Raw genomic sequence first — 24790 nt, 5'->3', positions numbered from 1 at the left:
GAGTACTAAAAACCCATTGAAGCTCAATCTGGAAGAGGCAAGGATTGAATTCCAAAATAAGTGACAATCAATGGAATCCAATACCCAGGTCCATGAATCATTTGTTGCTCCAACACCACGATCCAAAAGAAGAAGTTAAGAAGAGATATCATTACTTTCCGCCACTGTAATCAGGGAAGAATGTGCATATTGAGAAAACAAGCACAGCAAACTGGAAGACCAATACTTCAGAAGAGCTTCTATCCTTTCTCAGATTCCATGGAAGCATCAAATCAAGGGATAAATGGCATAATAAAACCTACAAACCTAAACCTGTCCGGATCACCATCTTTTTGTATCCCCTTTTCCAACCTGTTTCCGTAAACCCGACTTAAACCCGACTCGTCCCTGCCCCATCCTTGTAAAATCTTACCTGTCTCAATACTATTTTATACCTTTCTCATATGTTAGTCGGGTTTGGGAAAATCTGTCACCGACCCAAAACCTGACACGGTGAAATTACAAATCCGAACCTGTGTTTTTCAGGTCAGATCGGGTCGGGTTTTATGGGGTCGGATTTCCATAAAACCCGACCCATGGCCACCCTAGAATCAGGGCGAGAGGGAGGCTAGAAGGTGAAAGTGAAATACCTCAGCGTAACTTTCACTTTAACAACACCCTGACATCGTATGGCGAATGGCGCCATCTAATAGCCGAGAAATATTTGAAAAAAATAACATCCTCTCCCTCCAGTTCTCTATCGTCTCCTGCTTGAGATCACCGCTCGCAGCTTTCAGCCATTTTTGTTCAGAAACAAACTCGCCATCCTTGCAGCATTACAATGATCTCTTGCTAGTCTCTTCCCTCATCTTCGTATTCCTTTTCCTCCCCCAACTTTAGTGGTTCCCGCTTACACTGGAGGACTAGGGCCTCTCTTTTCTTTGGCCAGTGAGCAGCTATGAAATCCTGATTACTGATCACAGTCTCATTATCTCTTTTCTTTTGCCCCCTGTTATTCTTTGTTCACGCAATTTGGCTGATTGGTGGTATCCGGAGGTGAAGGAGTAGATCGAGGTTTGAAACTGAAAATGGACTTTGTAAGCCCTTCTCCTTGTCCTCTAACAGTCACGGTTAGGAGGAACCCTCGAAGGAAAGTCAGAGATACCCCATCAACTGTCCCGGATCGACCCGTCCCCGATCCAGCTCGTTTGAAGGAAATCCCGCCGTTTCCTCTTCAGGGCTTAATTGAATCTGACGCTAATCCCTCTGCTCCGGAGCCTTCACTGGTTGTTGTAAATTCTGAAAGTCTTCATGTCTATCTCCGAATTAAACCTCTTGATCTGAAACCGTTGAAAAATAAAAATGGCGGAGGGGTCAATAAGAAATTGCTATCTAGAGGGAATGTACAGAAGAAAGTTGAGAAGAAAAATAAGTCTAATGAATTATGTTTGGTGGTCAATGACTCGACCACTGTTACGCTTATGGTGCCACCATCATTGGGCTCCAAGCGTGTCAAGAATGTGGTGTATGAAGGTTTCAGTCATGTCTTCCCCCCAAACTCCGTGCAGGTATTCTTCTTCTTTTTTTTTTTTTTTTCTTTTTTGGTTTTCTTTTAGTCTTCTTTTTTATCTGAATACTGTTTGAGATTTTTATTATTGGTTTTGAGCTGTGCAAGTTTGAACTCATTCTTTCCAGGAAGACGTTTACAATGCCGTAATGGATCCCCTGGTTCAGGACTTTATTGGAGGAAAGAGCGGCCTGTTGGCTGCAGTAGGTCCGACAGGCTCAGGGAAGACACATACTGTTTTTGGAACTCCCAGGGAACCAGGTTTAGTGCCTCGTGCTCTCCGGCAAATATTTAACAACAATAAACCAAATGAAGCCTCTGAGTGTTCTAGGTATCTACTATCCATGTCCACTACTTGGCAGTTTATGCCAAGGAAATTATTAAATTTCTATTTCGCTGCTCCCCATTCAGGTTTGTGAAAAATTTCAGGTCATATTATTTGTCTATGTTCGAAATATACTCTGAAGGGGGGAAAAAAGAAAAGCTATGTGATTTATCTTCAGATGGGGCTGATTTGTCCTTTCATCAATCATCTATAAAAGGTTTACAGGAGGTAGATACTCCTTTGCTTTTTGGTATTTTTACTTAACTGTGTCCAGGGGCTGAAATACAATTTACTTTCCCACTTGTAGATAGAAGTTTCAAATGTTGTTGAAGCTGAGGGTGTAATTGCCCGTGGTATGTTAAAACGTGCTACTGCTGAGACCAATGCAAACAACCAATCAAGGTTGGCTTGCCTAAATAAGATGACCACTGAAATAAAATTACTTTCACTTTTGGGGCATTTATTTCTATGTTTTGGTAGTTACATCTTATTAAATCTTTCTGTTTGTTATTTTTCATTCTATAAGCTTTGAAGTTTGCTGCTCAAATTTAATACCAACTATTTCTCATAGTACTTTGATCCTGCAGCCGATCCCAATGCATCATTACTCTTCGTAAAGAAACAAAGAGAGTAGACAATGAGGATGAGGTTGCTACCAGCAGTCCCGTTCTGACTATTGTTGATCTTGCTGGGGCTGAAAGAGAAAGAAAAACTGGAAACCAGGTTCTTTTATACAGCAGAATTGCTCCCGTTAGGAAGAACCTTTTAATTTTTTTTTTCCATTATTGCAATAATCTGCAATCTGAAATTTTATTAGGTTATACATAACCAAATGCATGAATATTTGCTCTCCAAAGTTTTTGCTGAGTTGTTTATTTCCACATGGAGAGATTTCATCAAACATAAAGGTTATTTTCATAATTAAAAAAAAAATCAAATATAAAATATAACACACAGAAGGTAAAGGCATAACAGAAAGTGTTATGAAAGTTTGAAGAATGTCTGAGTCTGGCAGTCTGAAAGTGTCATTGTATTTTTGCGACCATACAATATGTACTGAAGTCTGTTTATACTTCTTCTTTACAATATCTTCATGGTTTCCATAAACTTTATTTTCATCCTTGCACTCTGTTCTTGCACTTTGATATAGAGCAGCATCTGTCTTACAACTATTAGTGTTTGCTCAGGGAGCAAGGTTGCTGGAAAGCAACTTCATCAACAATACCTCCATGGTCTTTGGCCTTTGCTTAAGGGTATTCAATGTGTTAATTTCTTGATTATTTGATTTACATTACTTCTTTGGGCGATGGCCTTTGTAACTCTCCTGTGCTATTCTATTTTCTTCTCAGTCTTTGTTGGAACATCAAAAAAATCCAAAAAGGCCTCTGCAGAAACATTACCAAAACTCCTTGGTAATTCTGCTTTTCCCTTGGCTTGTGGTCACTGGTTGGTCTTGGCCTTACTCTAACTGGTTGAGTAGCACATGCAAAACTTTGGTTAACAAAAGTATACTTTGTTTATTGAGCAGCTAACCCAGTATTTAAGAGATTATCTGGAGGGCAAGAAAAGAATGACTTTGGTATCCTCTTACTCTTTGTTATAGACTCCATTTCATATCTCTAATACATTTGGAGAAATATGGCTAAGGACATTTTTGACTGTCATTTTTTTGCTTGGCAGATCTTAACCGTAAAATCAGGAGAGGAGGACTACAATGATACTTCCTTTATGCTGAGACAGGCTTCACCATATATGAAAATCAAGTAACTTTCACCTTCTAGAAAGAGGAGTTGGAAAATTCTTGTCATTCCTTTGTCTGTTATTAATCGTCTACTCTCCTTGCTCATATTGCTCTCTCTCTCTCTCTCTCTCTCTCTCTCTGAAATGTTTGAATTGTTTGGCATTAATGATATTCAAATGTACGAAGGGGAGGGCCCCAAATCTGTTTGACAATGGCAGAGAGTGCCCAATAGTAATCTGCTGCCAGGAAACACCCTCCTTCACAAGCTGATCAATTGTGCTTGATGACATAAGAACATGATTCCACTCTATATTCCATGAAGAAGATATTGCTGAGCTTTTATCTCCAATGTTGCCCAAATCCATTGGAGGTTCGCAGGCTTGGGCATCCAAGAGATGACAGTGGCTGAATCACCTTCTATAATGACCAAGTACGAAAAAGTTTTGAGTGAATAGCTTTACCCTAAATAAAGGGATCTGAGTTTTGCTTCTACTGAATCACATGCACCTGCTGGCCCTGAGAGTGCTAAGAGGATCAGTCCACTGTGATCTCAGATGACACCATCCAGCCTGCAGGACTTGGATTGCCAAACAGCTGTCAGAAGTTCAATTTAAGCCATCTGATTAGAGGAGGGGACCAAGATGCTATTGATGGAGGCTGATGGTCATGGAAGTTGATGATGGTCTTCCAATGCCTTCAAATGAGAGAGCCGGGAAGGGGGACTTCTTCTGAAGGGAGCTTGGTCAGTGTAATGTGTTGCCTCTCTTACAAACCCAAAGAGCTTGTCTTGTGCTGCAATATTCTTTTCTATAGCTCCAACCATAATTTCCCTGGAATTGCTGCCATCGTTGTTTTTCCATTGGATCTTGCCTTGTATGTAATTTAGAGGTGTTGACTGGGAGTTATAAGTAGTTAAGTGTAAGAGGGGTTTATATGTCATTTTACCTCATCTCACTTAAGTGAATAGAAGGATCAGGTGTCTAATTCTGATCCCAAATGAGAGCTCCTCTCATGCTCTCTTTTTTCGGAGACTTCTCTTCTGTCCTTTTCCTCTCCTTCTCTTCACTTAATCCTCTATTTCTCATTTTCTCACATGGTACCAAAGCAATAGGATCCTGATTACAAGTATGTGAAACACTTCCTCTTTGAACACAATATCTTCTCAGAAAAAGGGGATTTCAGGTTTTGATATTGACTGGGAGTCAAAGTTTGATTTTTTTGAGCTCCTTTTCTGGCAAAACCCTAGGGTTGATGGTCTCTACTGCCTATTGAGCAGTTATATGTCTAATTAGAGCCCCAAAGGATCCTTTTCACTTGTGATCATCCCATCTATCTGGTGTGCAGACTCATTACTGTGCTTGTAACCTGCGTTAGCCTAGTTTATGCAATTTTTTGCTGTTTAAAGGGTGGATTTCTATGTATTTCATAAGTCATGCATGTTGTGAAGTGGCACCCACATAATTTGTGCGGACATCTTGTTTTGGTGAGGCCTTTGGTTGGTTCTTTTGGGTGCTATCTGTGCCCATGGCTGATTCAAGTGAGATTATCACCCCCTCAAGGGAATTTGGAGGCTTGGAAGGTAAAAGATACAATTCTGATTACCTCAGAAAGGCTGATTAGACAGAACTACCTTAGTTGGTCCAAATCAATTCGTATTTATCTTAAAGCCAAATGGAAGTCAAAGTTTATTAGGGATGATCCACTGGTTGCTATTATTGATAATCAAACAGTTATATTCATTGCGAGGAATCCAGTGTTTCGTGAGAGAACCAAACATATAGTAGTTGACTACCATTTTATTTTGTTGGCCCAGGTAGCTTCTCAAGAGGGTGGTAATTGGGACATTGCAATTCAAAATTTAGTGCTCAAATAAAAATTAAAACAAGAATTAAATAAACATGCACACACCACAAGATTTGAACACATAGTTTTTGTTATCGATGTTCCCCTATTGGTATTCACCATCCAAGAACCCTTGATTCGCGAAAATTCCACTAATAGCTCTATTAGCTAGAAATACAAAGAGATTTCAGTCTCTCTCTAAGCTACATGTAATCCCCAATTACACAAATTGATCTCTCCCTTAGAGATTAAATTACATAACTAGATTCTGACTCTAGTGGGCACTCCCTTTCTAAATTACAGGCTCTAGAAGGCCAATTGTTCTGGCTTTAAGGTACAAGAGAACCTATACAAAGAAAGTGTATGAAAATACAAAAGAGAAAATCAAACTTACAACTTCCTTTTGGAGATATAGCCTTCTCCAAGTGAGATCCAAGCCTTCATATCTTTAAGCGCATGATACAAATTGTTTCGAGATTGATGAAACTATGTATGCAAGCAAAATTGAGAGAAGAAGAGGGATCTGAGAAAATGCAACTTCTAAAGCACAAAAAACTTTTTCAAAGGTTTGATACTCCAATATAAGCTCATTGGTTCGTACCTACTTAGGACCCTATTTATAAGTTTTTTAGCCAAACTAGTTGTTTTTTGCTTGTCACCAAAAAGTTGACTAACACATTGATCTATCATTGAAAAGTTATGATCAATCAATTGTTTAAAGATTATATTTTTATGATTCCTTAGGCTTGTTGATCAATCAATGCATTTTCAAGCTCTTAGAATATTAAGTTGATCAATCAATCGTACTTGATTAGTCAATCATGCATTGAAGCTTTAGCTGTGCAAAAGTTTAGTATGATCAATCAATACAATGGGTACGATGAATCATGCTTTATGTCCCATATAGGTATGATTGATCGTGTCTTATATTTTTCAATGCCTGGACTAGCTATGATCGATCAATACTAGGGATGATCCATCATGCTTTATAGCTCATTTTGGCATAGTTATGTCTGATTGATCAATATTGTGGGTATGATCAATCATGCTTTATATTTTTGCCAGATTGCACAAGGGATGATCGATCATTACCAGATAATGATCGATCATGCCAATTGCCAGTTTTCTATAAAAGGCTTCTAAGCATGATAAAAATTGTCCTAAGATGTTCTAGCAAGTTTTAACCAGTAGTATGCATCGACTAAACATGATTTTGAAACATTTATGCCCTAAAGCTTCATAACAAAAACGTGTTGAAAAATTAAAGTTTGGTTGGCTATCTACTTACATGCTAGAGTTCTTGAAATATTTTATTTGACTTTGACTTTGACTTTAGATACAATCTTTTTTTTTTTTTTTTGGTAATTCTTCTTCTCAGCTACAATGTTCAATGTGTTTTTACTTCAGCTCTTGACTTGGCAACGTGATCGATCGTTCTTTTGTCTTGAGGTTTTGCCATTGATCTCATAATATATGTGCTGAAAGGCTTCCATCTGAAATACACGGATAATACTGATAGTAGTACACTTTCGAGTTACTTATTTTGTTATCATCAAAATAATAGAGCTTCACATGATTTTACCATTTGGTCTAAGATATTTGAGATGCAATAAAGCGGAAGGAAGTTGTTACCCTCTATGTCCAGTCTCGTGATCAAGTTGGTGATATGTTTACTAAAGCATTGAGTAGATGTGAATTTGGGGAATTTTGTAACAAGTTAGGGCTTCTAGACATTTATACTTCAACTTGAGGGTGATTGTTAGAAAATAATATAAGAGACAGTTTGGTCTTTTCACACAGTCTGTGTTTACTAGTGAGGTATCATCTTACTCAGCATATTTAGATGTCTCTATGGTCCAATTTGTATGTAATTCAGAGGTGTAGATTGGGAGTTATAAGTAGTTAAGTGTAAGAGGGGTAGATATATGATTGTACCTCATTCTCTCTTAAGTGAATAAAAGGATCAGGTGTCGAATTCTGATCCCTAATGACAGCTCCTCTCTGGCTCTCTTTTTCAGCAACTTCTTCTCTCCTTTTCCTCTCCTTCTCTTCTCTTAATCTTCTATTTCTCATTTTCTCACAACATTGCTCTGTTAGGCCAGCGAATGTGGCTGGGAAGCATAACTTGGTTTTGAACTGCTGGTGATGGCTCCCTGCACCGAGAATCTAATGGGGCTGCGGATGAATATGCATGAATAGTTTCCTCTGGTATCCCACAAAATTTGCATAAATTGTTAATTATTTGAATCCCCTTCTACTCACCTCATCGTTGAGGCTGCTTTCCTACGAGCAGCTCTCTCTTTCTCTCTCTAAAGCAAAAAGGAAAGAATAACTCTTTCTTGGGGCCCTTAATTTGGTTAGTTCTTACACATGATAACAGCCTTTTCTTTCTTCTATTGAGTGGACAAAATTCAAAAATTATTCCTAATAGGTTTTAATGTTGTGGTAATTTTGTTTCAGATACTCTTGTTTTTAAGAGTAAAATAAATGATAACCTCTGCTATCCAACTAATATACTATGTGGTCTGTCCCAGTCAGAGGCCTTTCTTTTGTCAATGACAAAAATGTGTGATTATAACAATAATCATATAAACAGAACAACTACATGTATATGTATATGCAGATACCTTTCTTGAGTTAAAAAATATGTATATGCAGATATATTTTTTTTAGTTAAAAAAATGTGTATATGCATAAATGTATGCAGAGATCTTGAATTCATGATCACAGGAATCCTTGTTATTTGTGATAAAATTAGTTTGTCAGCCTCATCTTTCACTAGAGATTGCTCTCCTGTTATTGATCAATATTGCTTTGTGGGCCTAGAAATTTCGTGGATTTCAACTTAGAAATTGGTTCTTTAAAAAATATCTTCACAAACTTTGCAGCATTGTCTAGTGAACTTGACCAAATTTTCATATTCTTCTCATTTTTAGGTATACTTGCGTTGAGGAATTTCATGACATGCCTCACCAAAAGAGGCCCATTGCCATGCTCACACAAGCAGAAAAGCCTAAAAGAAGGAGGTGCAATGAAATGACAGAGACTCTGGTATTTCACTTTATTTGGTTAGAATATTTAAGTAACCATGTCGTTGTTGTTTGAACAGATTTATGTGCTTTTCTTGTTTTGATCACTGCACTTGCAGAAAAGTAAAAAATCAAGGCTAATTTCCAATCAAACCTTTCTTAGAACCCCCTTTTTCAAATACGAAAGGACACCCTTAATATACCTATTTAACAGTAAAGTAGTTTTATCTTCAATTAATATTTTAAAATATATTGTATAAAGAAAATGAAGACTGACCTCTCCTAACCTTCTCTCCTGGCCTACTCTAATCTTCTCCCCCAGGATGGGGAGGGAAGGGAGGCTAGTGGGAGCTTCCAAATTAGCTGTCTCTCAGACATCAGAAGAGAAGGTGATAGGAGGTGCTCCATCTCCCTCCCCATCTTCCACTGTTGAACATCCGGGTTGGGGGGGGGGGGTGAGGTTGAGGGACAATGGTGGAGGTGGACATCTCTTACACTGGAAGTAAAATGGGGAAAGGAGTTTCCCTGTCTCCATTTTCTTTCTCCTTGCATGCTATGAAGGAGAATGGGAAAGGGGGCTCTCCTTGCATCTAAGAGGAGGGGGAAGACTCACCTCTTTCCATGCAATAGGATGAAGGGGATGTAGGTCCATCTCTCTCTTCAAATATAATTTTTCATTTCAAAAGTGGATAAGGGTTATATAATCATTTCACATGGCTTTTAAAAGCTTATCACTGTTTTCTAAGAAAAGTACTGTTGCCCTGTATTTTGGTAAAGGTTTAACAGGTTTCTATAATGATGCAATCAATGCCATGTGAAGTTTTTGAAAGATGAGGAAGATCTTTATGTACTAAACTTCCTTCACTTTTTGGCTTTTTTGTTCAGGTTGACACGGGCAAAGCTATTGCTGATGGGCATCTAATTCCAACAACAGGTTGTATAGTATGTACATTTTAGCTTTAGTTTTTACTGTGTTGTTAGATAAGTTTGTTCTTTTCTTTGGCTTATGTTTGCAAAAATGTGATTTGTAGCATTTTTTATTTGTTGTCCTATTATTTTCAGAAATATCCTTGAATCCTGAACGTGCAAAGCCCATGAATTCATCTCCAGCTCGTACATATTCAGATACACTTGAGTGTTCATTACCAACTGGAGGTGATAACATTGAGAATCCAGGAATGGGAAGGAAGGGTCAAATAATGAGAGATTTCTCTAGGGCCTTATGGAATGTCTTGAAGGAATATAAGCAAAAGTTTGAGGTATAACTGCCTCAAAAAGGATGAATTAAGAAGCCTTATCATACTTTGAGGAATATAAGGATGAGAGGCTTTGTTTTTTTCCTATTAAATATAGGTTGAAGACATGCTTCAAGCAGAAAGATTAGTGATCTAGTTCTGTTTGCATGGTTATGTATTTTTCTTGACATAGTTGATGGATATTGCATTGTGTAGCTATTAAGATCTATGGGCATGTGACAGGTTTCAGAGAATGAAGTACTTGCTCTCAGGGAAAGTCTTAAAATTGAAAAGACAAGAGTTGTGGAACTAGAGAAAGAACTTAAAGAGTTGAGAATCATGCATGGAGCTGCTGAAGGGAATCATAACCCAATGGTGGGTTCCAACATGTGACTTAGTTAGCATTGTGGGGTTTAATGGATGGTTTGACTTTCTTGATAATACAGCTAGATAAACATCATTACAATGGACGAGCATTTGTCTTTATTGACATGAACTTTTAACTCCTTTTGAACTAACTTGTAGTGTTTATAGTACCAAGGCTGATCATTAGTCGCACATGTATAAGATTGGGATAGTTTCTCAAAATTGTTTTCTAGTTTGCAGTTGACTCAGTTGATGATCGTTTTGTTTGGTCCCACAATCATTTCTGATTTCAACATGGTATTCAATAGATGGTCTACAGGACCCAGTTTGCAGAGATTCACTTGCAAATTTTTCTGATGATGCCAATATTGAAGTGGTTAGGGCTTCAGATTGCCCCATTCTTCTATTTACAAAGTTGGCCCTTACGATTTAATGACCCATATCTTAAAAATTACCCATCATAACAATAAGAAAACAAGACTGTAGTCCTCTAACAATTACCCAAACATAGTGACACTTCTACAGACTCATACTGACTAGGTAAAATGACCAAAATACCCCTAATATAATTTTTTAACATTCCCACTATTTAAAGATGCATGCATTGTATCCGTAAACTTTGTACTTTTCTCTCCCTTGGGAGATTTCTTATTGGAATCCACCTTTCTCATTGTTTTAAAAAAAAAAAAGGTCAATCTCTGTAGAATGTCCCTTTATCATGTTTTGAAGGAATCTTGTGTTAATAATAATTTAAGCAGAAGGGACACCTCCACATGTGAGGATAGGGGAACAGTTAGCCTTGATGTAGAAACTGTTTTTCATAACAAAGTCCTGCATTTCTTTGCTTTTTAGAGAGACGTGTTACATCATTTTCTTTGTAACTTCCTTAGGTGGATCATTCTGATAGTGTTGGTGTTGATACAAGTCATTCCAAAGAAGCGAGTGCAAGCAGAATTTGTGAGGTTGTTCTTTTTTTTGGTTAAGTTGATATATAGTTATTATAATCTACAGATCACTGCTATTTACCCATATGCAGACTTTTGAACAAATGGGGTGAACAGAGGAATCTTGAAATCTAAGCAGTGACGTTAATTTTATATATGTACTATTTCTGTATGTTGTTTCCGCTGTATGACTTAACTCGGGCCAGTCTGGCAATCAGAAAACTGAAGGTGATGATGAGACTGTTTCTGATGTTGCATATTTGAAAGAAATGCTTTCTGAAGCCAATGAAATCTCGTCTGTTGAGAAAGTAACTGGTATGATTTCATACTTTGTATGTCTTTGTTTTTTTATTTGCATTTGATATTGTTTAATCTTTATAAGAGACTTGTTAGAAAACCATGACTATCTTGCCAGTGACTCGTCAACTAAATGTGGACAACCAACAGGTAATGAGAAGTCAGATCCAGTAGCCTGCCATTCTCAGAGTGACATTTCACTGGGTGATGGCTGCTGTTTATTAGATCCCTGTGTGAACAGGAAACCATCATGTGAGGAAGAGGTAATTGTGAGATTCTTGGTCAACATGCATTCTTATTGTTTTGTCTTTTAAATGCTTTTTGTTTGTTGCTTCCTTTTTGTGTTTGGAGTTGGGTATTTAGTTCGGATTTTGTTAACTCTTAAGTTTAAGGAATTAACCTGAACAGGACAATATGAAAATTCTGACCCATTCCCAAAAATGGAGTAGGTCAATTGTGTTTTTCTTCAACCTCGTCTAAGCTATGAACCTTATATATATTGATTGGATTTGGCTGCCTGAGGCATTTAAATTGAGCTTGAGCTTCAACTTATCTTTTGTCTTTTTCCCTTGAATATTAGTGCAATGAGAATAAAATTATATTTAGAGAGCATTCATATATGCTTCAGTTGAGTTAATGTACCTTGAAGAGTATAGAAGTAAGAATGATCTAACAACATGAAGAAATTAAACCCCAGACCCTAATAAGCATGGGTTGTGCCAACTGGGAATTTTTTTAGCAAGTTTGAGTAATGACCTTATGAGGGAACATTTTAAGCAAGTGGAACTTGATGTTAGAGTTGTACTTCATCTGATTTTGATAGGTTAGACACTGATACCCTAGCATTGGTATTAATAGACTTTTGGTTGTTGTTTTGTACTAGCGGCCTGGTTCAACTTCGCTGTTACAGTTGCCAGAACCACTGGTATCTGTGAATGAAGAAATCTGCTGTAATGAAGGACCTGAGACCAAGGAGGTTGGAGAAATGGAAAGGAAACCTAATTCTTTCAGTAAATCTTCACTTGTCGTAAAGCCAAGAAGGTAACTACCTAACAGTCTTATTTGCTGCTGCTTCTGATCCAGCTCAAAGTGTGCTTTTTCCCCTATTTGATTGGGTGACCAAAGGTCCTTATCCCAACCGTGTTGGGGTTGACCAAATGAATCCACTTTGCTACGTTATCTGAAAAACCCATTGTTTGACAGGCATTCTCCAAGTGACATTCCTCTGATATTGTCTTCTTTTATCTTCTATTTCTTACTGGTTTATCTAATGACATTAAAACCTTCCGTCCAATGCAGTATTGAACTCTGTCAACACATCAGATTTCAAAAAGCTCTATTGTTTTTGTTGATATTTTATTCTTTTTTCTTTTAATTCAAATTACCTTGTTTGGCTATTGCAACTGTAAAATTGTATGATAAAGAAGGAAAGCGAAGAGGAAGAAGAAATAAAAGGGTGAAAAGAGGGAGAAGAAGGCTGTGTGGAGAGTAGCAGCCATTAGGGATCAATTTGATCCCTAATATCTTTATTATATCACTGAAGTTAAAAGATCACTAAAAAGATAGAATTGCCCTTAGTACATGCAATTGAATCAAGTTGTTAAAAATGTTGTCTCGTTATACAGCTCGCCAAACAGTTGATGTGTAGCTTGGATATGTTCCAGGAGCAGTTCATATGCTGCACTTTCTCTTTCTCTTTTCCCCCCTGAAATTGAAGAGGGACACCACATTCGCTCATAATATATTATGTTGCAGACACTGCATATAGGTTGGTATGTAATGTGATCCTGGACTTTGGTATTGGGGAAAACTAGTGGTTGTATATCTGTTAGATGTTACTGTGTACCAATCCAACCTTCTGTTTTTATTAGATACGGACGGCCATAGTGGGAAATTATGGTAGTGTATTTAGGCCATGTTTGCCAATTCCTTGATATGCTTATATTGAACCACTGACTCTTGGTTTCAGTTGCATCTGGGCTGCTGTTTCTCCATTTTCTATATGCTGGGTTCCACTTTTAAGGTGTGTTAGATCTTGTATTCTTTTATTTAGGCGGTTGCTGCCTGCTTCATCCATGTTATTGAAAGAAATCAGTGAGTTGGGTGTGGAAGATGAGTGCTCAAAGGTGAAGTCTCTTTACCTTATTTGAAAGTCGTTTCTTCTCTAACTTTTCTATTTTTCTTTTTAGTAAAATGTTATGGAACGCATTGGATTTATTTCTAATGGGGTGGATGGAGTAGGCCGTTATTCATTTTCAGACAGTGCACATCATCTCATGGATGGTTGATTTGACTGGTCATTCCTCTTGTCTAAAAACAAGTTGTGAACTTGAAAAAACATGGAATATCGGGCTTCTATCGTCCCATATTGCATGGCATTACTTTTTTTTCATCTAGTTTGTTTGGCAATAATGTCTGTGCACCACACGATAGGCCTCTTGGCAAAAAAAGGAAAACAGAAGAGATGCTTTGAAGATAAAGTAGAATTTTCTCTTCTAAATGTATTTTGAGTTCATATTGCATGATTAGGACTGCTTTTGTAGGATGTATTATGTTATTGTCTATAAAGACCATTTTTTTGGTGAGCCAATCTTTATGTGAACCTATTCTTTATTATCAATATATGTATGTAGCTGCATATACCATTGCGCACCAGATAATCTTTTAATTATCTTCCATCACTATCACTTTCTCAAAAGGGCAGATTATATGTATCTCCCAATTTTTCTTTGGGGTTCTCTAACTATTTTGAACCTTGATTTCATTGACAGAACGAAAGAGGAAAAAAGAAAAATATGGCGGATGGGACAAAGAGTCAAGGTAGTATTTCGCTTGTCAGGTTGTTGACTGGTAACCTTCATCTTTAAAACATCTTTTGATGGGCATCTACTAAGGTGTATTCTGTTGGGGAATCTAGTTGTCTTTCTGTTTATGATAAATGGACGTCTAATGCTAGTCTGTGCTTTGACAAGTTTCAGACAAACATCAATCAGATTATAAAATACCTGAGGGGAACAATAAGAATGAGACCTGTTACTGTTGTCCAATTCTTAGTCTACTATTATTTGCTCAAGTGTTTCATTAATCATCGTAGGAAAATGGTGAGCATTCAGAAATTTTATAAGTTCAGTACGAGTGTCACTATGTGATAAAGAGTAGATGAGTTTTTGTAGTTTAAATTGTTCTAATATTGTATAAATTCGTTTTCATTTATGGTTAGCTAAATTAGTTGAGTCTTCCATAAGAATAGTGCTCCTCTGAATCAACCTTTTGATTCTTGTTGTAAATCTGTAGTATATATATGATTCTAATCTAATGGAAAATTCATGGTTCAGTTCAACAAATAACAATTTGTCATATGTGACACACATGTAACGATTTCTGTTCTATATTTCCAAATGATTGGTACTTATTTATACGTTTATTATTTTCTATCTCTAACCCATGATCATGACCTGAAACCAAATCCTGTGAAAAGCTTAGATTTCTGAACTGGGTTTCTGCCTAGATAGATTTCAATTCAAGTTCCAGGGTTGGAAAAGGATTTTCAAAACCTGATCGAAACCTGACCTGCATACTTTTTTATGGGAAACACATATCTGCATTAAGTGAGTTGGGTAAGGATGGCTTTTCCATTGAATCTGCACCATTATCATCAACCTGCATGTCTCGTTGCATTAGCATTGGGTTCCCGTTGGTTAAGAGGATATCTGGAAGTCAACTTTTACTGTTTCTACCTGGAATAAAGCTCAACAGTAATGAGAAAAGTATCGGAATCGTTGTAGAGAAGTTTGTATCGTATATAGAATTATCTCATCCTCTTACTTGACAGTTGATACGATTCAAACAGTTCATTGGAAGCATATCTTAGCATTAATTCAAATAATTTCTGTGCTGTTTACTATAGAGTAGCATTTACAACATTCTGCACTAATATAAAGTTGTTATTGCAATATCAGATCCAAAAAATTATTTCATATTTGTTTTGTATTTTATCTGCTAGTGTCTTCAGCATTCTCTGTAAACCCTAAAATGAGTTAAGCTAATCTTTTGGCGAAACTACATCATGAAAATTTATTTGGGGTCAGTCATCTGCAAGATGGTTCTGGTCCTTTTATATTTGTAATTGCATAATTGAAACATGGACTTAAGTTAGCACGAGTAAGCCGATCCCGATGTGAATGACAAAAATAACTTTCACAATAGAAAATTTATAGCTTCATTTGTTTGCTTGTTTCTTTTGAAAGAGGATCTAGATTGGTCGTGCCTAAGAGTGGCACCAAGCCAAATTGGCTCGCAAACCGTTTGAGCTCAGCTCAGTTTATTTTTTGCTTGAGCTTGACTCAAATTCAAACTTGAAATAAGGTTTGTATAATAAACCAAACTCGAGATTTTCCAAGTTTGGCATGTTAGCTTGTGAACTGATTCATTAACATATTTTTTTTTTATGAAATTACCCTTTACTTTAATTTCTCTCGTCAATTTCCTCTTTAATTGGTTGATAGTTGCTATTATTTACTTCAAACTTCAAAGATGATCGATCATTCAGCCCTTTTGGGTCCCTCTATATTTGATGTTGTTGTTTGCCAATAGAATAAATAATATTTATGAAAGTATTTGCTATTTCTTTTAGGTCTACTAAGTTGATTATTATACATTAGTATGCTCCATTTCAAAGTTTTGGACTCCTATGTGATAACTTACAGTTCAATGGTACTAAGTTCATCACAATATCTTTTTATTTATTTATTTATTATTTTTTTAAATATTTTTGTTTTAAATATAGTTTAGAGTTTGAACTCGGCTTGGACTTGAACTCAGCTTGATTAAAAATTTTGGGTTCAAGCTCAATTCCAAATTTAGGTTTGAGGCTGAACTCGAATTCGAAGTATTCATGCCAAGTCAAACTCAAACATACTAAGCCAAACTTGATGACCTAAGAGAACTGTATTTTGAAATTACTGTAAAATATGACTTAAGTGAGCTATTAAAATAGCTCAAGCTCCCTCTCTTCTCAAAGATTTATTTGTTGTGAACTGGTGACCTTGGGGAGATTTTTATATGAAAATGATTGATTGGCCAAAAGGAATTAGAGAAACGGGTCACGTATCAATACCGGGCGTGAGTTCATACAAATGAAAGCATTAAGAGATTTCAAATGACGACCTCTTCTAATTCCCCTCATAATTCTTGAGATAAATGTGGCAGGTTGAAGTGGCACTTTTTCTTTTTCTTGAGAAAAAAATAGCACGAGGAATATACACCGGAAAAGGCCATGTAATATTGTCTCACTGTTCAAGGATTTGGCTATTATTTCTGATTCAGCCACAAATGGAACTAAGAACCCTTTCTTCACCTAATTCTAATCAGAAAAGTGCTTAGCAACAAGTGGAACTAAAAGCCCTTGCTTCATCTAAATCTAATCACAAAAGTGCGGATCTCCATCGGGCCGAGCTCAACAATTAGAGAAGTTACGATGAGGGGAGCGCCTCTTAGTGGGTTGGAGGTTACTCCTTGATCTCCTTCAACTCTCCACTTTAATGTCTTCATCGATGTCTTGTCTTGGTTTGCAGACAAGGTGGTCTCCTTCACTTCTTTAATCTGCTCCATAGCAACAAGATGTAAGCAATCAAAGCAATCCTAATTACTAACAGAGATCAAGTATGAGAGTCGAGGTGGCAGTTGGAACTTACCCTCCTACTTGCAAATATCTTTTTCAGTTCCACTGTTGCCATATTTGAATACTGAGCATCCTCATCAGCCTACATAAATCCAGATTCCAAAGATGAATGGACAGCAAAGGCAAACTTAGATATTTTTCTTTTAGTTATAAAAAGGCAAAATGTGAGAAACATCTTGTCAACAGTTGAACCTCATAGAGATGTGCAAGTCGAAGAAGCACACTTCCATCATCCAGCTCCTGAAAATAAGTCAAAAAATGTTACAGAAACAATCTTGAGGATATGACTATGAGGTATCCCAATAGATATGACTCTCACCTCAAGAGTAATAATTGCGACATTAGGGGGTACACTGTAGTTGGGATCCATCATAGTTGAATGTGTAATATGGTTTGCTTTCCATTTGTTCTCTTCCTGCAGAAGATTTGTTTTAATTAATGAGAAAAGTGCATTTTGCCTTACTTAAATATGCTCCATACCTCATGTGTGAAACCCAGAACAAGTGGAGAGTAAATTTGTTGACCGAATGATCGGCGCCAACGAGCCCCAGTTCCCTTCTTGTCAACACTGATGTAGTACTTACCTCGAATCTGAACATAATGAGATGACATTAATATCAGGAAATGCATTTAAGTTGTTAATATTATGGTGTCCAATCAGGAAAGAATATATGTCTTAAGTAGAGTAACTTACAGTGAGTCCCTCACAAGTACTGCTGGCACAGACGGTTTCATCTAGGGCTTCACCTACACCTCGAAAGTCTTCTTTGAGAATACGCCTTGTTTAGATCAGAGAAGTAAGCTTAGCTTTCCCATGAGGAGAACAAAATAACATAAAAAGCTGAACATTACATAACAAACCTATGAAGCATCATTTCAAGTTCTCCATCTTGAATGCTGGCACCTCCAACAGCACGGTCAACCAAGACAGAGAATTCTGACTTCTCATCAGCCATAAATATTCCAAGATTAATCTGAAATTTTTTTACAAATACTCATCGTAAATGAACCATTTGTTGTTGTTAGAGTACACTTACTGAGCCCAGTGGTAATTGCATATTTTTCTTAAATTAAGTCTTTTAGTAGCAGAACAATTAGAAACTAGGGGCAAGCATGGGTACACAGAGAGAGAGAAACAGAGACAGAGAAAACCTATTTAAAGAAGAAAAGGCTTACTGGATAATAGTTCCCTGCAACAGGCTGATGAACGTCTAGAGGCCAGTCTTCTCTATAATCTCTTACCTGAAAAGTTAAAAACCTCTGTTGGAGTGAATTAAATAATTTTAGAAGCTTGTTGTAAATGATTTTGTATTCAGTGAATCTCTACCCGTTTGATGAAATCTCTTCCATTAGAATCTGTATAGAATGTCTTGTTCGTGGCCATGTTTGCTGTCATGCGCGTGATAACTTCCTTTCCAACTCCATCATCAGTAGGAATGGGACCAATCTGCAATTTATGATATCTTCAAAATTACTAAAAAGGGAAAAACTTTAGGATAGAGTTTTATGAGTTAGCTGGCAGATTGAAGTCCTGTCTTGTTTATCATGGAATGCAGATGAAAGACTTACAGTGAATTCAACTTCGGCATGATTAGTATCCTTATAAAGTCTCGTCACCTGAACAATTATAATGAAACATTTCAGAACTAAAAGTCAATTAGATTCTTAGAATACATAGCTATGTGTATTGCATTGTTGAACCAAGGTGGCAGAGATAAAAGTATGGATTAGTCATTTATAAAAAATAGAACCTTAGAATGATGCCAGAAATAAATAACCTGATATATCCATGGGTTGAACTTCTGATAAACTTCATCAACGACTGGACCCCTCATGATGTTCAAGGGTATCTATAGTGAAGAAACTGTTAGTGGACCTAAATTTGAACTCACAAACAGCTAAAGTGGCATTCCCTCCACCGGCAGCTCATGCAGCTCATTTTGAGCAAGTTTTAGCAATTGTCAATAGGAAATACATGCAAGTATAGACAATTGACATTTCTTGCTAAATTTCTGTGGTATTCTGTCTGTCAGTGGAGAAAATTTCATGTGATGAGATCACAAAGAGAAATTGGTTATGCTTTATTTAATTTAAAGCTCATGACTCGCCCAGTGCCCAGATAAGCTACAAAAAGTCACAAAAAAAGTGTAAGCTAGTTACCGATATTGCAGCAGCCACTGGAGGGGAATCATTTGGCCGGAAAATGTATGCACCAGATGCCTTAAAAAATTATGATAAACAACATGAGAAGAAGATAAAAATTGCCTTCTTTTAGCACTGGGAAAATAAAAATAAATAAAGGAAGAAAATATGAATAAGAAATAAACAGCAACTAACTCAACCTCATGTAGAGTCAACAAGGTACCTGGGGATCCTGGTCACCGGTGCTTGAACTATACCACAAGTAGCTCTGCTGTATAGGTAGTTGTATCTGATCCCTCACAAAATCACTTCATTAAACAATATAATCCTTTGAAAGAGTTTGTATAATGATATAGTTGGTACCATGCAAGTAAGGATCTAACTTCACAAAACAAGCTTGCATTTCAAAGGCACAAAGTTCATAACATTATTCACTAAATGCCTTACTTCTGCTGCCAGATAAGCCAGCACATATCTCCAAGATAAAAAGTATGTCGTCATAAGAAGGATAATTACGATGAAATTGTATGAATTTTCAGCATATCATTTGGCTATTATTGGTGCAAAATTAAAAATCAAGTAGGTGGTAAGCATACAAACATATGCTCTCAAATATTTTCCACACTATCATGTTTAAAAATAAGCTAAAACACATTGACATCCAAAGACAGAAATTGTTCTAGTATTATCTTTTAGAAACTTATCTCACCCCAGTCTTATGATTGACCATGCGTTTCAGTTGTCCAGATGATACTGAGAAGTACATCTTGAGATCCCCTGGTCCCACCACAACAGTGTCATTATGTAGAGTATCCGCTACAGATCTTTTTCCTCCCTTTCCTGTTTTAGGCGAGGAAACAGTACATAACTATATAAGTAATTGGAACACAGACAACCAAATTACTGTCTAAAGTGGAAATGGCATTTTTGACCTTCACCACCAGCTTTAGAAATGAAATAAGTGCTCCATCCCAGAGGTGGGACTGATGCTTGGAATACAAGCCAGTATTTAGGGGCCTTTTCACTTGATAGTCCTAAATAAGCCTCAGTATAAAAGCTTCTGAGGTTGCTTGTGATGTCATCCACCTCCACGTATTGTACTTCCACTGTATTACTATTAGAATCTTTTACAACAAGATCATCATGGTTGACCTGAAAGAGAGGCTTAAATCAGTGAAGAAGACAGAGAGAAATGTCACAGAACCAAAACATGTACAAATCCTTCACAGTAATAAGTGACATTTTTAAAAAAGAAGCAAGTTAGGAATACATGATGGTTCATGCTTACAGGAATTCGAATAACATTAGTTTGAATCTGTCCCAGAGGATTGTATGCAACCACAACCTGAACGGTAACCAAATAAAGTAAATATTCCCAAATTTTTCTTACAGAAAATCAATGTATGTTTCGTTTCCCAAAAAAAGAAAATTAAAGCATGTTCTGAAGGTATTAAACATGTGGATAGAAGACTTACTAAGCTTTTTCCTTCAGGGATTTCTTTCTCAGTTGGTGGACAATAACTTATATTAAGCAAGTTACACTGCAATGAACAAAGCAAATCCAGAGTAAGTAGGCAAATAAATCTCAGTATACACATGAGATCAATATAGAGCATTAAATAGATGTGCATGTTGCTTAGGTCTATAAATACTTGAAACAAAATCAACAACTGGTCATAGAAGTGGCTCAAAACTCATGCAGACATACAATTGCACCAAATGGACACTCATGACGGAATCAGCATAATGACAACAAAAGGAAACATCTTATGGAATATGTTACCTGGCTGAATTGTACTTCTGGTTTCATACTCTGTTTGCTTGAGTTTGAATCAGTAATGTACGCCATAGCCATGTTCACAGTCTTTTCAGCCTACAAATTTAAATCATTGAAGCAACTTGTAAAAATCAGGAAATGATGCACCAAAAAAAAAGTTATTGAAGTAGTAAGGTCTAGCAACGAACTTCAGAAGCTCCAAGAGCAAGGCGTTTGGAATAGTCATTTGTTGTGTGCTGTTTAGCAGTGCCACTTACACCGTCATGGTGTTGTGCTATGCCCAGTGCATCCCCTAAAGGGGATGTGTATGGGCCTGACGGTGTCCTTCCAGCAAAAAATTCGAGCTGCCTTGCTGCCTATTAAACAAGAAAATATAAATTTTTTAAACGATTTCAATAAAAAATCCTTGTTGTTAAAAATGGAATTTTGATTTAATTTAACAGGTACCAGATAATAGCTACTCAGGAAGCGAACGTATCCCTTAAATGATGGTCGACTAGTAAAATAACCAGTCCAGTAGGCATTTGGTGAATCTGCATATCTGTGTATTGAATAAATATTTATGAGCCTTATAAAAGTTGATGATAATATTTAGAGTTGTCAAATGGTGGAACACTGTACAAAATTGGTTCAAAAGAGTAAAATGCAGTAGTGTGAACTTATTACATAGCTAAGGTTTGTTTGTTTCTGATAAGCCAGATATGAAATAAAATGAGAAAAGAGGAAATAAACAAAAAGATTGCAAAGACTGATAAATTTTGACTTCAATTGTGGTCTGTGATAACCCATTTAGCATATAGCTCTTGGCCAGAGTCTTTCTCAAATTTCAACCACAGACAGGACCTGAAGAGTGTTGAGTTCAGCCTGCTATCTTTGTTGACAACCCAGCTGACTGAGCCTTATGAGAAGTAGAACTTAGCCTAGAGGATGCACTCAGGTTGGAAGAAAAGAAAGTGTACTCACGGAAAAAAGTCCTCAGTTTTTAGGGGCCATGTCTCATTTGCTGCATGTTTGGCATCAGCGTACATGGACGGAGTGGAATAGAATGCATTTACCCGGCCATCCTGTGAGAGTAAGGGATATAAGCAACATCTCTAAAGATGAAGACAAAATATGCATCTAGAGAATTGTAGATGAGTCTCGTTTACACTAAAAGAGCCAAAGCATGTTGAGATTTTACATGGAAGAAACAAGATTTCAAGTTTCTTGGTGTTTTGATAGGTACAGATTGCAACAGTGATGATTTAATCTTTTTAAGTGACAATACCTTGTTAACATAGTGGATTAACTTATCCATATTTTTGAACCAGGATTCTGCATATTGATATCTGAAATCATCTCCCATTGTCCACATGATATGATTTGTTAGTGTCACATTAGCCTGTTAATTGAGATCAACCATAAGTTAGAAGGAGAAATCTGACAGCACATATGCTCCAACAGGAAAGATAATGAAAAATATCATCAAAATTATAGCTCAAAAGAATAAAATAGAAAAGAGTTTTGCCATACTTGTGTCTTGGAAACATTAATAAAATCATTAATACGTTCTTGAACATTGAAATCAAGTAGACGAAGATCATCCTGCAATTGTGTTGTTATCAACAAGAGGGAAAGAAAAAGAAACGTAACAATTAAAGACACATTCTCTCACAAATGTATACATACCTGGACAGGAATACAATCAGTATCATCATTAACCTCAAAACCAAAAGTACTTGGAGCACTATAATGCACTGGAAAGACATTAGTGAAGATCTGGTGGAAAGAAGTATGATATATCAGAACGCTGAAGCATTTTAAGAAAGAAGCAATTCTCGGCAAGTAGAAGGCAAAACCTCAGCAGAAGGACCAAAGGTCTTAGACCCGCGCCATATAACTTCCAGAGACTTGTCTGCTTTGCGTTTAGCTCTGTCCTGGTAATCAATCCTAGCAAAATGCAAAGAATCGAAACCAAGCTGCAAGAACAATGTGACTAGTTGAAACATAAGTAGCTAGCATAGTAAGCAAAAGATTACATGCATATTTATTATCAGACAAGCTGAATAACAGAAATTTCTGGATAAAAGATGATGCTCTTCACAATATCATGTCAAGAATTGTGTTACCTCAGCTCCAAGTAAGTATGCCTGCACAGCAGAGTGTCCAAAAGGATCAATCTGCCATCCCGCTCGAGGAACCTTGTTGAATTGCTTCTTTATCATGCGGTGACCAAGAGTTGTCTGATCAATCATGTCAATGTAATGGGTGGCTGCTTCATCATGCATGCACCAACCGCCATTTCTATCCCAAAATGTTAACACAATTTGTTAAATCTTGTTTTAACACAGGCCTAAGAAATGAAATAAGAAATGCTTTTTTATTTCCGAGTAATGGGACGGGGTGATCTCCTTACACAAATTCCAGTTGGCCAGAGTCGACCAGTTTTCTCACTTTCATTTGTGTCTCTGGACTTTGTTCCTCCCACCATCTTTGGAAAAAGGCCTATAAGAACATTTTGGCGTTTATGAAAAAAAAAAAAAAGAAGAAAAAAAAAAAAAAAGAAACTCGGAACTTCCCTAAGAAAGGAAGAAGTTCAAAACTAAAAAAGTTAGAATGATGTGAAAAGTTAACACTTTTACGCAAACTCATATCTATATTCCGGATTTTAATGGAAGCAAGACTTATTTATGTCAATGTATGTCAACGCGGTTACTGCAGCTGATAATTTCTAGTAGTGATTGAAGTCCACGGTCTCTTAATTTAAGTTACCGTCATTTACTTTAACCAGACAACTAATTCGTACATATTCAGGAAAAACGAAATCACTATTAGTTGCTTTATCATAAAAAAGGAGCGTCAAATCCCATGGAAACAGACAAAACTCCAGTAATAAATACCTGTTCTGCAAATACAAACTTCCGATTTGGATCTTTCAGTAATGATACCACCACTGAATCCAGTGTGTTCTTCACTGACGCACCCTACATCAACAAACAGACCACATTTCGATCACAACTAAACTAAATGCGAGTAACAAACGAAGTGCTAAGTCTGCAGATCACCCACACTACTGGAAAAACGAATCAAAGGCAAATCGGAAAAAAATGCAGTTGTTATTTTTACCTGAATACTGTTATTTGATCCGACATAGTACTGATCGATGGTCTTAAGCCATCCGACATCGTCGTGAGAATGCGGAACCAAATGGATATTCAGTTTCCCCTCGACCGGTCCAGCTGCGTTCTTGTACTTGATATAAGCGCCGAGAACTCCATTAATACCGCACAGAAGCACCAAAAGGCAGAGAGAAGCCATGGCAGCCAGTCTCTCCATTTTCCAGCCAATTTATCCGGAATCGTAGACTTCAAAGTCTCTCGGTTTCCCCAGAAATTTATCGTCGAGTTGTGTGGGCTTGTTGATGTTGACAAAGATGGCGAGTACAGACAAGTCGGCTTCGATATCTTCTTCTGTCCTTTGCCAGCCGGCCTGACTAAGAGGTTTTTACCAGCTTTGCAGAGCTTTTTCTTACTGAAATTCTCTGTGAGAATCACCGATGCCATTTCCGTGGCCTTTTATAGCTCCAATGGAGCTGGCTAGTAGTGAAGAGAGTCAGTTACAGCGTAACAATGGATTTCATGGCGTGATCGGCGGTCTGACCCAGCCGCTACGTATAATCGGTTTTAAAACTTTCACGGCGTCATCGGCAGTCTGACCCAGCTCCATGATCCTAATGCTCCATTAGTGCCCTTTGGTTTTTCTTGAAACATTATTTCCTAGAAATTTTTTACCTAAAATAGTACTTAGGCCTGTCGGCGCCTTTTCTAGGAAATGCCGAAAAGACATTTCTAATATAATACGTGTCCAATGACTCATATTTTATAATA

The 24790-nt window shown here is 37.0% G+C and overlaps 2 protein-coding genes across 4 annotated transcripts; one reads left to right on the top strand and one right to left on the bottom strand.

Annotated features, from left to right (window-relative positions):
- The first annotated feature begins 691 nt into the window (after nucleotides 1-691).
- Nucleotides 692-14473, top strand: LOC137938861 (kinesin-like protein KIN-6). Of its 2 annotated transcripts, XM_068783936.1 has the most exons (20): nucleotides 692-1547; nucleotides 1675-1877; nucleotides 1958-2099; nucleotides 2179-2273; nucleotides 2459-2594; nucleotides 3059-3124; nucleotides 3221-3283; nucleotides 3400-3450; nucleotides 3552-3634; nucleotides 8391-8505; nucleotides 9369-9417; nucleotides 9546-9742; nucleotides 9962-10093; nucleotides 10975-11046; nucleotides 11235-11343; nucleotides 11476-11588; nucleotides 12209-12366; nucleotides 13379-13451; nucleotides 14097-14164; nucleotides 14304-14473. In XM_068783936.1, the coding sequence occupies exons 1-20, from the start codon at nucleotides 1068-1070 to the stop codon at nucleotides 14323-14325; spliced, it is 2427 nt and encodes an 808-aa protein (XP_068640037.1). In that variant the 5' UTR covers nucleotides 692-1067; the 3' UTR covers nucleotides 14326-14473. The 2 variants fall into 2 exon arrangements, with proteins under 2 accessions (XP_068640037.1, XP_068640038.1); XM_068783937.1 differs by having other exon boundaries at nucleotides 1976-2099; nucleotides 14097-14473.
- A 2111-nt stretch (nucleotides 14474-16584) lies between these two features.
- LOC137938643 (alpha-mannosidase) lies at nucleotides 16585-24326 on the bottom strand. Of its 2 annotated transcripts, XM_068783612.1 has the most exons (29): nucleotides 24030-24324; nucleotides 23804-23887; nucleotides 23320-23408; nucleotides 23033-23207; nucleotides 22763-22882; nucleotides 22593-22682; nucleotides 22437-22508; nucleotides 22192-22305; nucleotides 21888-21988; nucleotides 21372-21465; nucleotides 21113-21280; nucleotides 20931-21020; nucleotides 20623-20688; nucleotides 20436-20492; nucleotides 20080-20299; nucleotides 19857-19987; nucleotides 19371-19436; nucleotides 19166-19225; nucleotides 18784-18855; nucleotides 18575-18622; nucleotides 18333-18452; nucleotides 18182-18247; nucleotides 17867-17979; nucleotides 17700-17784; nucleotides 17486-17596; nucleotides 17325-17420; nucleotides 17198-17245; nucleotides 17019-17087; nucleotides 16585-16926 (listed from the first exon to the last, which is right to left on the bottom strand). In XM_068783612.1, exons 1-29 carry the CDS (start codon nucleotides 24237-24239, stop codon nucleotides 16735-16737), a joined length of 3027 nt encoding a protein of 1008 aa, XP_068639713.1. In that variant the 5' UTR covers nucleotides 24240-24324; the 3' UTR covers nucleotides 16585-16734. The 2 variants fall into 2 exon arrangements, with proteins under 2 accessions (XP_068639713.1, XP_068639714.1); XM_068783613.1 differs by lacking the exon at nucleotides 17325-17420 and having other exon boundaries at nucleotides 24030-24326.
- Between the last annotated feature and the right edge of the window lie 464 nt (nucleotides 24327-24790).

The sequence above is a fragment of the Aristolochia californica genome, unplaced genomic scaffold (assembly GCF_029961685.1).
Source record: "Aristolochia californica isolate CCGP_79_NKW_82.1479 unplaced genomic scaffold, dmAriCali1.0.hap1 SCAF_8, whole genome shotgun sequence".
Classification (NCBI taxonomy): Eukaryota; Viridiplantae; Streptophyta; class Magnoliopsida; order Piperales; family Aristolochiaceae; genus Aristolochia; species Aristolochia californica.
Note: the sequence above shows the minus strand (reverse complement) of the source record. Positions and strands in the feature narration are given on the sequence as shown.

Bases quoted from the DNA above. Each gene is read 5' to 3' on its own strand.
- LOC137938861 (XM_068783936.1), top strand. From the start codon at position 1,068: ATGGACTTTGTAAGCCCTTCTCCTTGTCCTCTAACAGTCACGGTTAGG. The intron at 2,274-2,458 runs GTTGGCTTGCCT...TTGATCCTGCAG, and splicing joins AATGCAAACAACCAATCAAG to CCGATCCCAATGCATCATTA. The intron at 3,635-8,390 runs GTAACTTTCACC...TCTCATTTTTAG, and splicing joins TCACCATATATGAAAATCAA to GTATACTTGCGTTGAGGAAT.
- LOC137938643 (XM_068783612.1), bottom strand. From the start codon at position 24,239: ATGGAGAGACTGGCTGCCATGGCTTCTCTCTGCCTTTTGGTGCTTCTG. The intron at 22,883-23,032 runs GTAACACAATTC...TTGTTCTTGCAG, and splicing joins CATACTTACTTGGAGCTGAG to CTTGGTTTCGATTCTTTGCA. The intron at 17,088-17,197 runs GTTCAACTGTTG...GGATTTATGTAG, and splicing joins GACTTGCACATCTCTATGAG to GCTGATGAGGATGCTCAGTA.